Source organism: Ranitomeya imitator, chromosome 1, assembly GCF_032444005.1.
Source record: "Ranitomeya imitator isolate aRanImi1 chromosome 1, aRanImi1.pri, whole genome shotgun sequence".
Taxonomy (NCBI): Eukaryota; Metazoa; Chordata; class Amphibia; order Anura; family Dendrobatidae; genus Ranitomeya; species Ranitomeya imitator.
The window spans coordinates 216202763-216220902 of record NC_091282.1 but is presented as its reverse complement, the minus strand read 5'-3'; the positions used below and the strand labels follow the sequence as shown (position 1 = coordinate 216220902).

Genomic DNA, 18140 nt, shown 5'->3' with positions numbered 1-18140 from the left:
GTTTTACCCATCATGAGATGTTTCTTGTGTGGCACCCCGGTCATGATTTTCCATAGCTTTTTGCACATCTCTTTCTTCATGTGTTCAATACTTTTTCCCTGTGTCATTTCTCATTGTTACACATAACTTAATTTATGGATATCTATGGTTTGATCTCTCTGCCTGTGTGGATTGGATGGATTGTTACCAAAATCTGGTGAGAATTTGATCTGGAATTGGTGATGTGTTCTATAGTTATTTCATCCACAATATATCAGATACCTGTGGTCACATGACCACCTACCAACACCAGAAAATCCTGGCACCCCGCACTGTGAGCACATTGCAAATTCACAAGTCTACAGTGACAGAGTGACTGCAGACCTTTGTGCCACCCCTGGACAACCCCTTTTAGCTGGCTACATACAGCAAATTATGGGGTCCTGTATCAATAACCATCACATCTATGGTACCAGAAGACTCAGACATGATCAACTGAAATTAAATGTTAGGAAAACGTAAATGTTATTATAAAATATCAATTTCATGTGCATAATAATTAATTAGATTTTACATCCACAAACAAATTAAGACAGTCAGTATTTTTATCAATGTCATCACTAAATATATACAGTACATATCTATACCCTATGAGAAAAAACTACTTGTAAGAGATTACGTAACAATGTGGCTGATATTAGTAGCACCACCTAATAATTAGAATTCAATAAAGTAATCCCAAAAGCTCAGCACCACACACCAAGATAAGTAATAGGTAATAGCCAAATTACACACCAGGGAATGTGTCAGTGAACACATACATAAATAATAAGGTACAAAATACATTGTATAATAATAACAACACAACAAGCCTCATGTTAAGAAGACAGCCCTCGTAGGCCTCCCATTCACACACTTTGTTTCAATGATTTAAAATGTACCTTATCTAAAAAGAAAAATGAGATTCAACTCTCCAACCTTTTTGGACCCATCATCTGCCAATGGGTAAGAGGTGGTGGTCCCGTACACATTAAGGGAGCAGAGTATCAGGCAGGCATTTATTTTGGTAGAGGATAACTTGGGTGTTTTTTCTGCACTGCTTGTGGAGTCCCAAAGGAAGGATCCAGGACACACAGACAAGCGGTTTTATTATCCTGACGCGTTTCAAAGGTTGTGACTGTATTATTGACTTCAAAACGCGTCAGTAATAAAACCATATGTCTTCTACCTCTGTGTGTCCTGGATCCTTAATGTGGGACTCCACCAGAAGCACAGAAAAAAACTCTCAATTTTAGTCTACAAAACTCTCTTGGTTTTGTGACCCGCGGTTCTGAAGCAGCTGTTCTACTAACACTGTTGTGAGCTACAGACCCCATCAGGCGAGCAAGTGCTCCCCACTAGGGTTGAGCGAAACGGGTCGTTCATTTTCAAAAGTCGCCGACTTTTAGCAAAGTCGGGTTTCATGAAACCCGATCCGACCCCTGTGCGGGGTCGGCCATGCGGTACGCGACTTTCGCGCCAAAGTCGCGTTTCAATGACGCGAAAAGCGCCATTTCTCAGCCAATGAAGGTAAACGCAGAGTGTGGGCAGCGTGATGACATAGGTCCTGGTCCCCACCATCTTAGAGAAGGGCATTGCAGTGATTGGCTTGCTGTCCGCGGCGTCACAGGGGCTATAAAGGGGCGTTCCTGCCGACCGCCATGTTACTGCTGCTGATCTGAGCTTAGGGAGAGGTTGCTGCCGCTTCGTCAGAAGCAGGGATAGCGTTAGGCAGGGTCCATTAACCACCAAACCGCTTGTGCTGTAGCGATTTCCACTGCCCAACACCACCTTTGGTGTGCAGGGATAGTGGAAGCTACATTTTTTTTTTTTCCTCAGCGCTGTAGCTCATTGGGCTGCCCTAGAAGGCTCCCTGATAGCTGCATTGCTGTGTGTACGCCGCTGTGCAAACCAACTGCTTTTTTCAAAGCACAAATCCTCTTGTTCCTTCCTTTCTGCACAGCTATCTTGTTTGTTTGTCCACACTTTTTATTTAATTTGTGCATCAGTCCACTCCTTATTGCTGCCTGCCATACCTGGCTGATATTACTGCAGGGAGATAGTAATTGAAGGACAGTTCCTTTTTTTTTTTTTTTGTGGGAGATTAAGATTGGCATTTCTGCTACAGTGCCATCCCTGTCTGTGTCATCTCTCACTCAGTGGGCCATAGAAAGCATATTTATTTTTTTGCTTGATTTGGGTTCTAAAATCTACCTGAAAAAATCACTACATCAATCAGTGGGAGAAAAATATTGGCCTCAGGGCTTGTGTGCCACTCCTTACTCCTGTGTGTGCCATCTCTCACTCAGTGGGCCATAGAAAGCCTATTTATTTTTTTGCTTGATTTGGGTTCCAAAATCTACCTGAAAAAATCACAACATCAATCAGTGGGAGAAAAATATTGGCCTCAGGGCTTGTGTGCCACTCCTGACTCCTGTGTGTGCCATCTCTCACTCAGTGGGCCATAGAAAGCCTATTTATTTTTTTGCTTGATTTGGGTTCTAAATTCTACCTGGAAAAATCAATAAATCAATCAGTGGGAGATTAATATTGGCCTTTGGGCTTGTGTGCCAGTCCTAAGCGTGCCATCTCTCTCTCTCTCTCTCAGATAGTGGGCCATAGAAAGCCTATTTATTATTTTTTTTATTGGGTTTATAAATTTTCCCTGGAGAAAAAAAAAAAAAAGTGGGAGATTAATATTGGCCTCTGGGCTTGTGTGCCAGTCCTGAGCGTGCCATCTCTCTCACAAATAGTGGGCCATAGAAAGCCTATTTATTTTTTGGGTTGATTTGGGTTCTAAATTCTACCTGAAAAAATCAATAAATCAATCAGTGGGAGATTAATATTGGCCTTTGGGCTTGTGTGCCAGTCCTAAGCGTGCCATCTCTCTCTCTCAGATAGTGGGCCATAGAAAGCCTATTTATTATTTTTTTTATTGGGTTTATAAATTTTCCCTGGAAAAAAAAAAAAGTGGGAGATTAATATTGGCCTCTGGGCTTGTGTGCCAGTCCTGAGCGTGCCATCTCTCTCACAAATAGTGGGCCATAGAAAGCCTATTTATTTTTTGGGTTGATTTGGGTTCTAAATTCTACCTGAAAAAATCAATAAATCAATCAGTGGGAGATAAATATTGGCCTCTGGGCTTGTGTGCCACTCCTGACTCCTGTGTGCGTCATCTCTCACTCAGTGGGCCCTAGAAAGCCTATTTTTTGTTTTATTTGTTTTCTAAATTCTCCTTGAAAAAAATCATTTTATTTTATTTGGTTTCTAAATTATTCCTGAAAAAATCATTTTTTTTGTATTTTTTTTTTCTAAAGTCTCCCTGAAAAAAAAAAAAAAATCAAATCAGTGGGAGATTAATATTGCCCTTTCTGCTTGTGTGCCAGTCTTGACTCCTGGGTGTGCCATCTCTCTCTCTCTCCAATTGTGGGCCATAGAAAGCCTATTTATTTTTTTGCTTGATTTGGGTTCCAAAATCTACCTGAAAAAATCACTAAATCAATCAGTGGGAGATAAATATTGGCCTCTGGGCTTGTGTGCCACTCCTGACTCCTGTGTGCGTCATCTCTCACTCAGTGGGCCCTAGAAAGCCTATTTTTTGTTTTATTTGTTTTCTAAATTCTCCCTGAAAAAATCATTTTATTTTATTTGGTTTCTAAATTATTCCTGAAAAAATCATTTTTTTTGTATTTTTTTTTTCTAAAGTCTCCCTGAAAAAAAAAAAAAAAATCAAATCAGTGGGAGATTAATATTGCCCTTTCTGCTTGTGTGCCAGTCTTGACTCCTGGGTGTGCCATCTCTCTCTCTCTCTCCAATTGTGGGCCATAGAAAGCCTATTTATTTTTTTGCTTGATTTGGGTTCCAAAATCTACCTGAAAAAATCACTAAATCAATCAGTGGGAGATAAATATTGGCCTCTGGGCTTGTGTGCCACTCCTGACTCCTGTGTGCGTCCTCTCTCACTCAGTGGGCCCTACAAAGCCTATTTTTTTTTATTTGTTTTCTAAATTCTCCCTGAAACAATCATTTTATTTTATTTTGTTTATAAATTCTTCCTTAAAAAATCATTTTTTTTTTATTATTTTTTTTTTCTAAAGTCTCCCTGTTAAAAAAACAAAAACAAATCAGTGGGAGATTAATATTTACATTTGCGCTTCAGTGACAGTCCTGCGTGTGTGGCATCTCTCTCATTTGTTGCGACCAACAACAGAGTGTGTAACATTGTGCCTGATTTTCGTTGTGGTCTCACCCACCTGTAAAGGGGTAGCTAAATCATACTGAAGTTATAGCTCACCGTGTAAGTTGTGTGACAGCAACAAATACTGTTAGTTTGGTAACGTTTTTAAAACAATGAGGAAGTCTGGTGGAAGAGGTCGTGGCCGGGGGCATTCATTGTCAGCTGGTAATGAGGGTAGTGGTAGTGGTGGAGCATCAGGTGGTCGTGGGAAAAAAAATATTGCACCTAAGTCTGGAGCTGTGGAGCCAGGTTCGTCGTATGGCTACACAAGGCCTCGAACGCTCCCTTTTCTGGGAGTAGGAAAACCGCTTTTAAAGCCGGAGCAGCAAGAGAAAGTTTTGGCTTATCTTGCTGACTCAGCCTCTAGCTCTTTTGCCTCCTCTCGTGAAACTGGTAAAAGTAAAAGCAGCGCGTCGTTAGTGGATGTTCACGGTCAGGGGCAAGTCGCTTCCTTGTCCTCTTCAGCAAAAACAACAACAGAGAAGAATGCAGCAGGCGACACAACGGGTTACTCCATGGAGCTCTTTACACATACCGTCCCTGGCTTAGAAAGTGAAGCAGTTAACAGTCCATGCCCATTACAAGTTGAATCTGACATGGAGTGCACTGATGCACAGCCACAGCCAGACTACTATGCTGGTCCTTTGACTCAGACCACAACATTGCCCTCGCAGGGTGCTGATCAAGAATCAGACCCTGATGAGACTATGTTGCCCCATCACGAACGCTATACCACCGACCGACACGGTGACACAGACGAAGTTGCACACGAGCTACAAGAAGAGGTAATAGATGACCCAGTTCTTGACCCCGATTGGCAGCCATTGGGGGAACAGGGTGCAGGCGGCAGCAGTTCTGAAGCGGAGGAGGAGGGGCCGCAGCAGGCATCAACATCGCAACAGGTTCCATCTGCCGGGCCCGTATCTTGCCCAAAACGCGTGGCAAAGTCAAAACCTGTTGGAGGACAGCGTGGCCATCCGGTTAAAGCTCAGTCTGCAATGCCTGAAAAGGTATCCGATGCTAGAAAGAGTGCAGTCTGGCATTTTTTTAAACAACATCCAATTGATCAGCGCAAAGTCATCTGTCAAAAATGTTCAACTACCTTAAGCAGAGGGCAGAATCTGAAAAGTCTCAATACAAGTTGCATGCATAGACATTTAACCACCATGCATTTGCAAGCTTGGACTAACTACCAAACGTCCCTTAAGGTTGTAGCACCCTCGGCCAATGAAGCTAGTCATCAACGCAACATCCCTTCCGGCAGTGTAGGGCCACCATTTTCTGCACCACCTGCAGTATCTGTGCAGGTTTCTTTGCCAGGCCAAAGCAGTCAGGGTCAGGGAATCACCAGTTTCGTAGTAGGAAACACTGCATCTAGGGCACCGGCGGCAACAATACCATCTCCCACCGTCTCTCAGTCTGCCATGTCCACCGGCACCCCCGCTAGTTCCACGATCTCCAGCTCTCCAGTCCAGCTCACCCTACATGAGACTATGGTTAGAAAAAGGAAGTACTTAGCCTCGCATCCGCATACACAGGGTTTGAACGCCCACATAGCTAGACTAATCTCGTTAGAGATGATGCCCTACCGGTTAGTTGAAAGCAAAGCTTTCAAAGCCCTGATGGACTACGCTGTACCACGCTACGAGCTACCCAGTCAACACTTTTTTTCCAGAAAAGCCATCCCAGCCCTCCACCAGCATGTTAAAGAGCGCATCGTCCATGCACTCAGGCAATCTGTGAGCACAAAGGTGCACCTGACAACAGATGCATGGACCAGTAGGCATGGCCAGGGACGTTACGTGTCCATCACGGCACACTGGGTAAATGTGGTGGATGCAGGGTCCACAGGGGACAGCAAGTTTGGGACAGTTCTGCCTAGCCCATGGTCTAGGAAACAGTTGGCTGTAGCCGTTCGCACCCCCTCCTCCTCCTCCTCGTCCTCCTGCAGAAGCGAGACCTCGTCCACAGACCGCAGTCGCACAACCACTCCATCCGCAGCTGCCACTGTTGCACACCAGGTCTCCCAGGGCAGCTACTGGCAAACGTCAGCAGGCTGTATTGGCTATGAAGTGTTTGGGCGACAACAGACACACCGCTGAAGTTCTGTCCGAGTTCTTGCAGAAAGAAACGCAGTCGTGGCTGGGCACTGTAGATCTTGAGGCAGGCAAGGTAGTGAGTGATAACGGAAGGAATTTCATGGCTGCCATCTCCCTTTCCCAACTGAAACACATTCCTTGCCTGGCTCACACCTTAAACCTGGTGGTGCAGTGCTTCCTGAAAAGTTATCCGGGGTTATCCGACCTGCTCCTCAAAGTGCGTGGACTTTGCTCACATATCCGCCGTTCGCCCGTACACTCCAGCCGTATGCAGACCTATCAGCGTTCTTTGAACCTTCCCCAGCATCGCCTAATCATAGACGTTGCAACAAGGTGGAACTCAACACTGCACATGCTTCAGAGACTGTGTGAACAGAGGTGGGCTGTTATGTTTTTGTGGGAGGATACACATACACGGGCAGGCAGTAGGATGGCAGACATGGAGTTGTCAGGTGTGCAGTGGTCGAAGATTCAAGACATGTGTCAAGTCCTTCAGTGTTTTGAGGAATGCACACGGCTGGTTAGTGCAGACAACGCCATAATAAGCATGAGCATCCCCCTAATGCATCTGCTGATGCAAAGTTTGACGCACATAAAGGATCAGGCGTCTGCAGCTGAGGAAGAGGAAAGCCTTGATGACAGTCAGCCATTGTCTGGCCAGGGCAGTGTACAGGACGAGGTAGCGGGCGAACAGGAGGAGGAGGACGAGGAGGATGATGGGGATGATTATATTTTTAATGAGGAAGCTTTTCCGGGGCCAGTGGAAATTGTTGGCGCGGCAAGGCCGGGTTCTGGTTTTTCGAGGGACACAAGTGACGTGGATTTGCCTGAAACTGCCCCTCAACCAAGCACAACCACAGATTTGAGAACTGGAACTTTGGGCCACATGGTGGATTATGCCTTACGTATCCTCAAAAGGGACACACGCATAACAAAAATGATGAACGATGACGATTACTGGTTGGCCTGCCTCCTTGATCCTCGCTATAAAGGCAAATTGCAAAATATAATGCCACATGAGAACTTGGAACTAATATTAGCAACCAAACAATCAACTCTTATTGACCGTTTGCTTCTGGCATTCCCTGCACACAGCGCCCGTGATCGTTCTAACACGAGCTGCAGGGGCCAGCAGACCAGAGGTGTTAGAGGGGCAGAAATCAGAAGTGGTGTTGGCCAGAGGGGTTTTCTGACCAGGTTGTGGAGTGATTTTGCTATGACCGCAGACAGGACAGGTACTGCAGCATCAATTCAAAGTGACAGGAGACAACATTTGTCCAGTATGGTTACTAACTATTTTTCATCCCTTATCGACGTTCTCCCTCAACCGTCATTCCCATTTGATTACTGGGCATCAAAATTAGACACCTGGCCAGAATTGGCAGAATATGCATTGCAGGAGCTTGCTTGCCCGGCAGCTAGTGTCCTATCAGAAAGAGTATTCAGTGCTGCAGGTTCAATACTAACAGAAAAAAGGACTCGTCTGGCTACCCAAAATGTAGATGATCTAACCTTCATTAAAATGAACCACAACTGGATTTCTAAATCTTTTGCCCCACCTTGCCCGGCTGACACCTAGCTTTCCTATGTAAAGGTCTTGCCTGTGGACTATTCTGAACGACTTTTCCAATCTCGTAATTTGCAGCACCTGATTGTCCAGCATCCGACATGTTAACACCTCCCTAAATGGGCAAAGTCCCCACACGGGGCCGTGGTATCGCCACTTGGCGCCAGCAGCCGTGAGAGTACTGTTTGTCTGAAGAGGTGGGTGTGCCCGCTTTTGGTCGACGGCACTGCCACTAGGTCCCTCATAGTACAATAAAGTGTCTGGCGGTGGTGGTGCGCACCCAACGTCAGACACACCGTTGTAATATGAGGGGCCCTGGGCCTGTACCGCCGGCCACAAGACAGTCCCCCCCCCAGGTCAAACAGTGCTCTACCACTTGCAAAATTTTCTCTCACAGCTCCACCAATGTTTAGTCTATGCGCTGACATCCTTCAATGCCTGGCACTGTCAATACCATTGTATTGACATTTTTCTTATGTTAGGCCTTCGAAGCCTGTCTGCGGTCACTCCTTCCACTAGGCCTCCACTGACCTGTCTACTGCTGTCCGTGTTCCCCTGGAACCAATTGTAAATTGCCTACATCCCAATTTTTGTTATGTTAGGCCTTCGAAGCCTGTCTGCGGCCCGTTCTTTCCACTACTACTACACTGACCAGGCCACTGCTGCCCGTGTTCCCCTGGAACCAATTTTAAATTGCCTACAGCCAGCCCAATTTATTATGTTAGGCCTTCAAAGCCTGTCTGCGGTCCCTCCTTCCACTAGGCCTCCACTGACCTGTCTACTGCCGCCCGTGTTCCCCTGGAACCAATTTTAAATTGCCTACAGCCAGCCCAATTTATTATGTTAGGGCTTCGAAGCCTGTCTGCGGTCCCTCCTTCCACTAGGCCTCCACTGACCTGTCTACTGCTGCCCGTGTTCCCCTGGAACCAATTGTAAATTGCCTACATCCCAATTTTTGTTATGTTAGGCCTTCGAAGCCTGTCTGCGGCCCGTTCTTTCCACTACTACTACACTGACCAGGCCACTGCTGCCCGTGTTCCCCTGGAACCAATTTTAAATTGCCTACAGCCAGCCCAATTTATTATGTTAGGGCTTCGAAGCCTGTCTGCGGTCCCTCCTTCCACTAGGCCTCCACTGACCTGTCTACTGCTGCCCGTGTTCCCCTGGAACCAATTGTAAATTGCCTACAGCCAGCCCAATTTATTATGTTAGGGCTTCGAAGCCTGTCTGCGGTCCCTCCTTCCACTAGGCCTCCACTGACCTGTCTACTGCTGTCCGTGTTCCCCTGGAACCAATTGTAAATTGCCTACATCCCAATTTTTGTTATGTTAGGCCTTCGAAGCCTGTCTGCGGCCCGTTCTTTCCACTACTACTACACTGACCAGGCCACTGCTGCCCGTGTTCCCCTGGAACCAATTTTAAATTGCCTACAGCCAGCCCAATTTATTATGTTAGGCCTTCAAAGCCTGTCTGCGGTCCCTCCTTCCACTAGGCCTCCACTGACCTGTCTACTGCTGCCCGTGTACCCCTTGAACCAACATCAGAAAATATAAAAATAAGTATTTTGCTTATAAAAAAGAAAATACTGGAGAGATATCAAATGCAGACATTTTAACATTAAAAACAAACACATACAACAAAAATCTGTTACAGTACTAAAAATGGCCACCAGCTACAATAACTTTCTCCTGCAAGTAGTTAACTGAAAGTTTTTTTCAATTTAAAACACAGATATGGCATCCACCGAGTGTTGTCCTGTCGCGTCTTCTTTATATTATTGCCAAGAAGATGCAAAACAATGAAAATAATAAAATCATTATTTACCAAAAAAATAGAGTAAGTCAAAACCACATTGCAAATAAACATTCATTACAAATAAAGAAGCAGGGCGCGTCCGAGGGTGAGTATATACCTAATAAGAATATAATCACCCTCGGACGCGCCCTGCTTCTTTCCGACAGCCTTCCTTCCTAGGAATCAGCCCTTCCGTGGTGTAGAGAGAGGGTGTGTTACACTCCAAGGTGTTCCCCAGGTTTCCTTGCCATTGCTTCGGTCTTCCGACTCTCGTTTAGTAGTTGTAGAAAACTACACTGCATTAGGCCTACAAAATGGGTATCGGGTGGAGAGAGATGGTGTGTTACACTCCAAGGTGTTCCCCAGGTTTCCTTGCCATTGCTTCGGTCTTCCGACTCTCGTTTAGTAGTTGTAGAAAACTACACTGCATTAGGCTTACAAATTGGGTATCGGGTGGAGAGAGATGGTGTGTTACACTCCAAGGTGTTCCCCAGGTTTCCTTGCCATTGCTTCGGTCTTCCGACTCTCGTTTAGTAGTTGTAGAAAACTACACTGCATTAGGCCTACAAAATGGGTATCGGGTGGAGAGAGATGGTGTGTTACACTCCAAGGTGTTCCCCAGGTTTCCTTGCCATTGCTTCGGTCTTCCGACTCTCGTTCAGTAGTTGTAGAAAACTACACTGCATTAGGCCTACAAAATGGGTATCGGGTGGAGAGAGATGGTGTGTTACACTCCAAGGTGTTCTCCAGGTTGCCTTTCCAGAGCTTCGATCTTAATGCTCTCGTTTAGTAGTTGTTGGAAACCACGCTGCATTGGGCCTCCAAATTGGCTATGGGGTGGAGAGAGATGGTGTGTTACACTCCAAGGTGTTCCCCAGGTTTCCTTGCCATTGCTTCGGTCTTCCGACTCTCGTTTAGTAGTTGTAGAAAACTACACTGCATTAGGCCTACAAAATGGGTATGGGGTGGAGAGAGATGGTGTGTTCCACTCCAAGGTGTTCTCCAGGTTGCCTTTCCTGAGCTTCTATCTTCAGGCTCTCGTTAAATTGTGGTTAAATGGAACAACTGCATTTGGCGTACTAGTTGGTTTGGGGCCTACTAACAGTGTCTGCCGCTCCTTGCTGTTCTCCTGGTTTCCTGTCCTGAAATTCCGTTTTCAGGCGCTCGTTAAGTAGTTGTTAATGTTAGACTGCATTTGGCCTACTAGTTGGGTTGGGGCCTACTATCGGTGTCTGCCTCTCATTCCAGTTGTCCTCCACTGCAATGCCCCCTGGTTATTCCTGTGTTACCAATTTTGAACTGCATTTAGCCAACTTTATTCTTTGGGCCTATATCTGTGTTTCCTCCTCATCCTGCCCATTGCCCAGCCAGTGATAGATGAGTCTGCTGGTACATTGACCCATAACGCAACATTCCCCGTGCACGCTACACAACAACATTGTGACCCTGCTGAAAGTCAGGTTGCTCTTCCCGCATACCATACCACCTTACACGGGGACAAAGAGGAAGGTGCAGATGAAAGTGCAGGTTTCTTCATCAGGTGGGGGGAGGAATACTAGTTGGCGACGTCACTGGCACAGGGCCTCTCATAGTACGCAAAAGTGTTGCTGCCGGTGGGAGGCGCCCCCGCCGTGCAAACACACCGCTGTACTTTGAGAGGCCCTGTGCCAGTGCCAATGCCAACGAGTGGGCCCCCCCTGCTTGCTCAGGTTCACAGCACTTGCAAAGTTGAAATACTTACCTCTCCCTGCTCCACTGCCGTGACGTGGTCCAGATTTCCTGGGCCCACTAATTACTTGAACCAGCCCTACCCACCACAACTTTAGCCAAATGACCCCCAATTTCAAATGCCTTCCAATTATTATAAGGTAAATTACGCTTGACAAGCTTCATTAAGAAGAATGGATGGTTTTGACATTAAAATGGGCACTCTAGGTGTTTTCCTGGCCCCCACTCACTGCCGACTATGCTGCCCCATTGACTTGCATTGGGTTTCGTGTTTCGGTCGATCCCGACTTTACGTCATAATCGGCCGATTTCACTCGACCCGACTTTTGAGATAGTCGGGTTTCGCGAAACCCGGCTCGACTCTAAAAAGGTCAAGGTCGCTCAACTCTACTCCCCACTAATGTACCTGTTGCTTTTGGATAAGACGCTATTGCTCTTTTTTTTTTGTCCCCAGCTCCAGAAGGCAGACGTTTATGAGTATTTCTTTACACTTACACATTTGTCATATCTTGTGGAGTTAGGATTCACAGTATTGGAGTCTAACAAGTACAAAAAGAAAAACTCTCACAACTCACAGTATATTTTCAGTAGTGAATGACTGGTGCAAAAATACAAGTCCCTACTCCAGTGGCAATGTTACTAGATATTAGAACAGACACCAACTTAGTTAGTTATAAACTTACAATTGCTCTTTTCACTTGTATCGAAAACTTTTCACAGTTTCTTGATAAATCAGATTATTACGTCCCCAAAAAATGATTTTTGAGGTCACACTTAACCTATAATCAGGATATTATCCATATAAAGTATATATTAAAATGTCTAGAAATGTAGGAGATCATTACTACTGTGAACACAATGTCCCCAGAGACAAGAGCAGAAGCATCCGGAGACAGACAGCGGCAGCTGTGCACTTACCACTGGAGCAGTTGGGTCCTCCCCATCCCGGCTCACACTGACAGGTGTTGGGAGCGATGCAGCGGCCGTGAACACATTTATCAGCGCAGTGAGCTGTCACACATCAAAAGAAAGAGAAGAGTAAACCGAACAGCACCAAATGGTCTATAGCAGATCTGGACGGAATCATATTTATTCAGCTTTACTAATTTGTTCAAAATAAATAGTGTTTCTTTACTTCCAATATTTAATCTTTATGTATATTTTGAAATACAGGTCCTTCTCAAAAAATTAGCATATAGTGTTAAATTTCATTATTTACCATAATGTAATGATTACAATTAAACTTTCATATATTATAGATTCATTATCCACCAACTGAAATTTGTCAGGTCTTTTATTGTTTTAATACTGATGATTTTGGCATACAACTCCTGATAACCCAAAAAACCTGTCTCAATAAATTAGCATATTTCACCCATCCAATCAAATAAAAGTGTTTTTTAATAACAAACAAAAAAACCATCAAATAATAATGTTCAGTTATGCACTCAATACTTGGTCGGGAATCCTTTGGCAGAAATGACTGCTTCAATGCGGCGTGGCATGGAGGCAATCAGCCTGTGACACTGCTGAGATGTTATGGAGGCCCAGGATGCTTCAATAGCGGCCTTAAGCTCATCCAGAGTGTTGGGTCTTGCGTCTCTCAACTTTCTCTTCACAATATCCCACAGATTCTCTATGGGGTTCAGGTCAGGAGAGTTGGCAGGCCAATTGAGCACAGTAATACCATGGTCAGTAAACCATTTACCAGTGGTTTTGGCACTGTGAGCAGGTGCCAGGTCGTGCTGAAAAATGAAATCTTCATCTCCATAAAGCATTTCAGCCGATGGAAGCATGAAGTGCTCCAAAATCTCCTGATAGCTAGCTGCATTGACCCTGCCCTTGATGAAACACAGTGGACCAACACCAGCAGCTGACATGGCACCCCACACCATCACTGACTGTGGGTACTTGACACTGGACTTCAGGCATTTTGGCATTTCCTTCTCCCCAGTCTTCCTCCAGACTCTGGCACCTTGATTTCCGAATGACATGCAAAATTTGCTTTCATCAGAAAAAAGTACTTGGGACCACTTAGCAACAGTCCAGTGCTGCTTCTCTGTAGCCCAGGTCAGGCGCCTCTGCCGCTGTTTATGGTTCAAAAGTGGCTTTACCTGGGGAATGCGGCACCTGTAGCCCATTTCCTGCACACGCCTGTGCACGGTGGCTCTGGATGTTTCCACACCAGTCTCAGTCCACAATCTTCCTCAGGGTCCGGTCTCCTCTTCTCGTTGTACAGCGTTTTCTGCCACATTGTTTCCTTCCAACAGACTTACCATTGAGGTGCCTTGATACAGCACTCTGGGAACAGCCTATTTGTTGAGAAATTTCTTTCTGGGTCCTACCCTCTTGCTTGAGGGTGTCAATGATGGCCTTCTTGACATCTGTCAGGTCGCTAATCTTACCCATGATGGGGGTTTTGAGTAATGAACCAGGCAGGGAGTTTATAAAAGCCTCAGGTATCTTTTGCATGTGTTTAGAGTTAATTAGTTGATTCAGAAGATTAGGGTAATAGGTCGTTTAGAGAACCTTTTCTTGATATGCTAATTTATTGAGACAGGTTTTTTGGGTTATCAGGAGTTGTATGCCAAAATCATCAGTATTAAAACAATAAAAGACCTGACAAATTTCAGTTGGTGGATAATGAATCTATAATATATGAAAGTTTAATTGTAATCATTACATTATGGTAAATAATGAAATTTAACACTATATGCTAATTTTTTGAGAAGGACCTGTATATTATTTCTAAGAAACAGGAATTAAAAACCAGATGACGACGTACTGTATAAAGTACAGTTAATTAGGGGGGAAATTATCCAGGCCCCTGATCATCATTTTTTTTCAAAATCTTTTTATTAAATGTTTAATGGGGAAATAATGTACAAATATTACAAGATTAGAATAAAATATAAACACTATTTATTTTTAATGTTTATTCCCCCCTCCCAATCACCTCCCTACCCCATGTGTGTCTCAACCAAATTGTGAATCCCATCAGCTCAACAACTCAGTGATCTGCTGATAAAGTAATGAGTGTTCACCCATTAAATATCAGTCTAGTACCAATTTGTGACTTCAAGCTTAGATACCAGCCTTTTCTTAATTCTCAAGGAAAGAGGGGTAACCAAATCTCCAAGAAACATTTAGGGTATGTGCACACGCTGCGGATTTTGCTGCGGATCTGCAGCGGTTTTGACACTGCGGATTTGCAGCTGTTTTCCATGAGTTTACAGTACTATGTAAACCTATGGAAAACAAAATCCGCAGTGCACGTGCTGCGGAAAAAAACGTGCAGAAACATAGCGTTGTTTATTCCGCAGCATGTCAATTTTTTGTGCGGATTCCGCAGCGGTTTACACCTGCTCCATAATAGGAATCCGCAGGTGTAAAACCACATGTGAAATCCGCATAAAAAATGCAAAAAAACCACAGTAAATCCACGGTAATTCCACAGGTAATCCGCAGTGCGGTTTACCTGCGGATTTACCAAAATCAGTCCGGAAAAATCCACACACCAATCCGCAGTGTGTGCACGTAGCCTTAGTAAGTTTTTCTGTATCTGCTAATGTATTTCATCATTTCATATTATTTAATGTTTTGTATATCTTGTCATACATCCCGAATGCCCCCATATGATTAAAACTATTCAAATTGTCTAGACCAGATTTTGTACAAGTATATGTTTCATTTTGGGACATTTTTATTTAATCTGTGCAGTAATGCATGACCCAGGAAGAATCATTAGGGCCATATCTTGATTACTAATGACTGATATACATACATACATATATATATATATATATATATATATATATATATATGTATATATATATATATATATATATATATATATATATATAACACACCTCATTTAAAGATTTTTCTGTATTTTCATGACTATGAAAATTGTACATTGACACTGAAGGCATCAAAACTATGAATTAACACATGTGGAATTATGTACTTAACAAAAATGTGTGAAACAACTGAAAATATGTCTTATATTTGAGTTTCTTCAAAGTAGCCACCTTTTGCTTTGATGACTGCTTTGCATACTCTTGGCATTCTCTTGATGAGCTTCAAGAGCTAGTCACTGGGAATGGATTTCACTTCACAGGTGTGCCCTGTCAGGTTTAATAAGTGGGATTTCTTGCCTTATAAATGGGGTTGGGACCATCAGTTGTGTTGTGCAGAAGTCTGGTGGATACACAGCTGATAGTCCTATAGAATAGACTGTTAGAATTTGTATTATGGCAAGAAAAAAGCAGCTAAGTAAAGAAAAACGAGTGGCCATCATTACTTTAAGAAATGAAGGTCAGTCAGTCCGAAAAATTGGGAAAACTTTGAAAGTGTCCCCACGTGCAGTGGCAAAAACCATCAAGCGCTACAAAGAAACTGGCTCACATGAGGACCGCCCCAGGAAAGGAAGACCAAGAGTCACCTCTGCTTCTGAGGATAAGTTAATCCGAGTCACCAACCTCAGAAATTGCAGGTTAAGAGCAGCTCAGATTAGAGACCAGGTCAATGCCACACAGAGTTCTAGCAGCAGACACATCTCTACAACAACTGTTAAGAGGAGACTTTGTGCAGCAGGCCTTCATGGTAAAATAGCTGCTAGGAATCCACTGCTAAGGACAGGCAACAAGCAGAAGAGACTTGTTTGGGCTAAAGAACACAAGGAATGGACATTAGACCAGTGGAAATCTGTGCTTTGGTCTGATGAGTCCAAATTTGAGATCTTTGGTTCCAACCACCATGTCTTTGTGCGACGCAGAAAAGGTGAACGGATGGACTCTATATTCCTGGTTCCCACCATGAAGCATGGAGGAGGAGGTGTGATGGTGTGGGGGTGCTTTGCTGGTGACACTGTTGGGGATTTATTCAAAATTGAAGGCATACTGAACCAGCATGGCTACCACAGCATCTTGCAGCAGCATGCTATTCCATCCGGTTTGCGTTTAGTTGGACCATTATTTATTTTTCAACAGGACAATGACCCCAAACATACCTCCAGGCTGTGTAAGGGATATTTGACCAAGAAGGAGAGTGTTGGGGTGCTACGCCAGATGACCTGGCCTCCACAGTCATCAGACCTGAACCCAATCAAGATGGTTTCGAGTGAGCTGGACCGCAGAGTGAAGGCAAAAGGGCCAACAAGTGCTAAGCATCTCTGGGAACTACTTCAAAATTGTTGGACGACCATTCACGGAGACTACCTCTTGAAGCTCATCAAGAGAATGCCAAGAGTGTGCAAAACAGTCATCAAAGCAAAAGGTGGCTACTTTGAAGAACCTAGAATATAAGACATAATTTCAGTTGTTTGACACTTTTTTGTTAAGTATATAATTCCACATATGTTAATTCATAGTTTTGATGCCTCCAGTGTGAATTTACAATTTTCATAGTCATGAAAATACAGAAAAATCTTTAAATGAGAAGGTGTGTCCAAACTTTTGGTCTGTACTGTATATATATATATATATATATATATATATATATATATATATATATATATATATATATATATATATATACTTTTTTGTGTTCTTAAGGGGAATCTTCCACCATTTTTGCCACCCCATCTGAGAACAGCATAACGTAGGGGCAGAGACCCTGATTCCAAAGATGTGTCACTTACTAGTGGTTGTTGCTATTGATAAAAATCTGTGTTTGTTGCAGATCTACAGTACCAGCTCTCTGAATGTTGAGCCCTGTATAACCCCGCCCACACAACTATCATGCATATTTATTAATACATACTTTATATGCTTTAGTAAGCAGCCCAGTAAGTGACACATCATTAGAATCAGGGTCTCTGTCTCTACATTATGCTGCTTTTCGATTAGGTGGCAAAAACCTGTTGAGATTCCCTTAAAGTAGTTACAGAATTTTGATTAGGTAGATTTAAAGGACATTTTTGTGGTCCAGAAGACATGTCATCCCAAGAAATGGGCAATTTAATCAGTTTATATAAAGAACTGATTAATGAAATCTGAACTCTAGATCTCTTAAGAAATAAATTTAAATTGACCTTAAAAACTTTTCTTTCCAGATTACATAAAGTATTTGATAAAAATGAAACCACTGGCTTGTAAAAATGAAAATTGTCACCCGCTTCAAGTTAATTCAAATGAGAAAATATAGTAATTCTGATCTACCAAATAAAAAATGAAGTGTCAAACCTGATCTGATATAAGATGAATATAACAAGTGGACATCCTTCAAAAAAATATGGCTTTCCCATAAATGATTGATACAAGGAGACTTGACTTGGTCATCACTTTTTAAACCTTTCTTTTTATTTGAAAAGTAAAGAAACTAAAAATCAAATATAGGTAAAAACCGTTACGTACGCACAAAACCCGCCTGTGCACAATATATTTTGTATCGATAACACTAGATGGAGTCAGTTTCTCTGCATCTGATCGTATTCCACATAACGGCATTGCAGTGTTCTTGAAAGGAAATGTGGAAACACTACATATAGTATAGTATTACATATAGTAGATTGTGAGCGTAATTCCGATAATACTATTACTGATATAAGGTGCGAGGTTCTTATCTTTAACTGACTATTCATTGATTAGCTTGTTATAAACTAAGCACACCCCCAGGGCAGAAAAGAGAGTCTGTGACAAGCATGGAGTGGGCGGGGACTGACACCAGCTGTTCCCAAACCTTTGGAATTTGGCAG

The 18140-nt window shown here is 43.5% G+C and overlaps 1 protein-coding gene across 1 annotated transcript in view; it reads right to left on the bottom strand.

Annotated features, from left to right (window-relative positions):
• Window positions 1–18140, bottom strand: part of MEGF10 (multiple EGF like domains 10) — a 184247-nt gene that overhangs the window by 94608 nt on the left and 71499 nt on the right. Inside the window, exon 5 of the mRNA XM_069753927.1 lies at window positions 12362–12454. Coding sequence (XP_069610028.1) covers window positions 12362–12454 — 93 coding nt within the window. The remainder of the gene's footprint in view (window positions 1–12361; window positions 12455–18140) is intronic.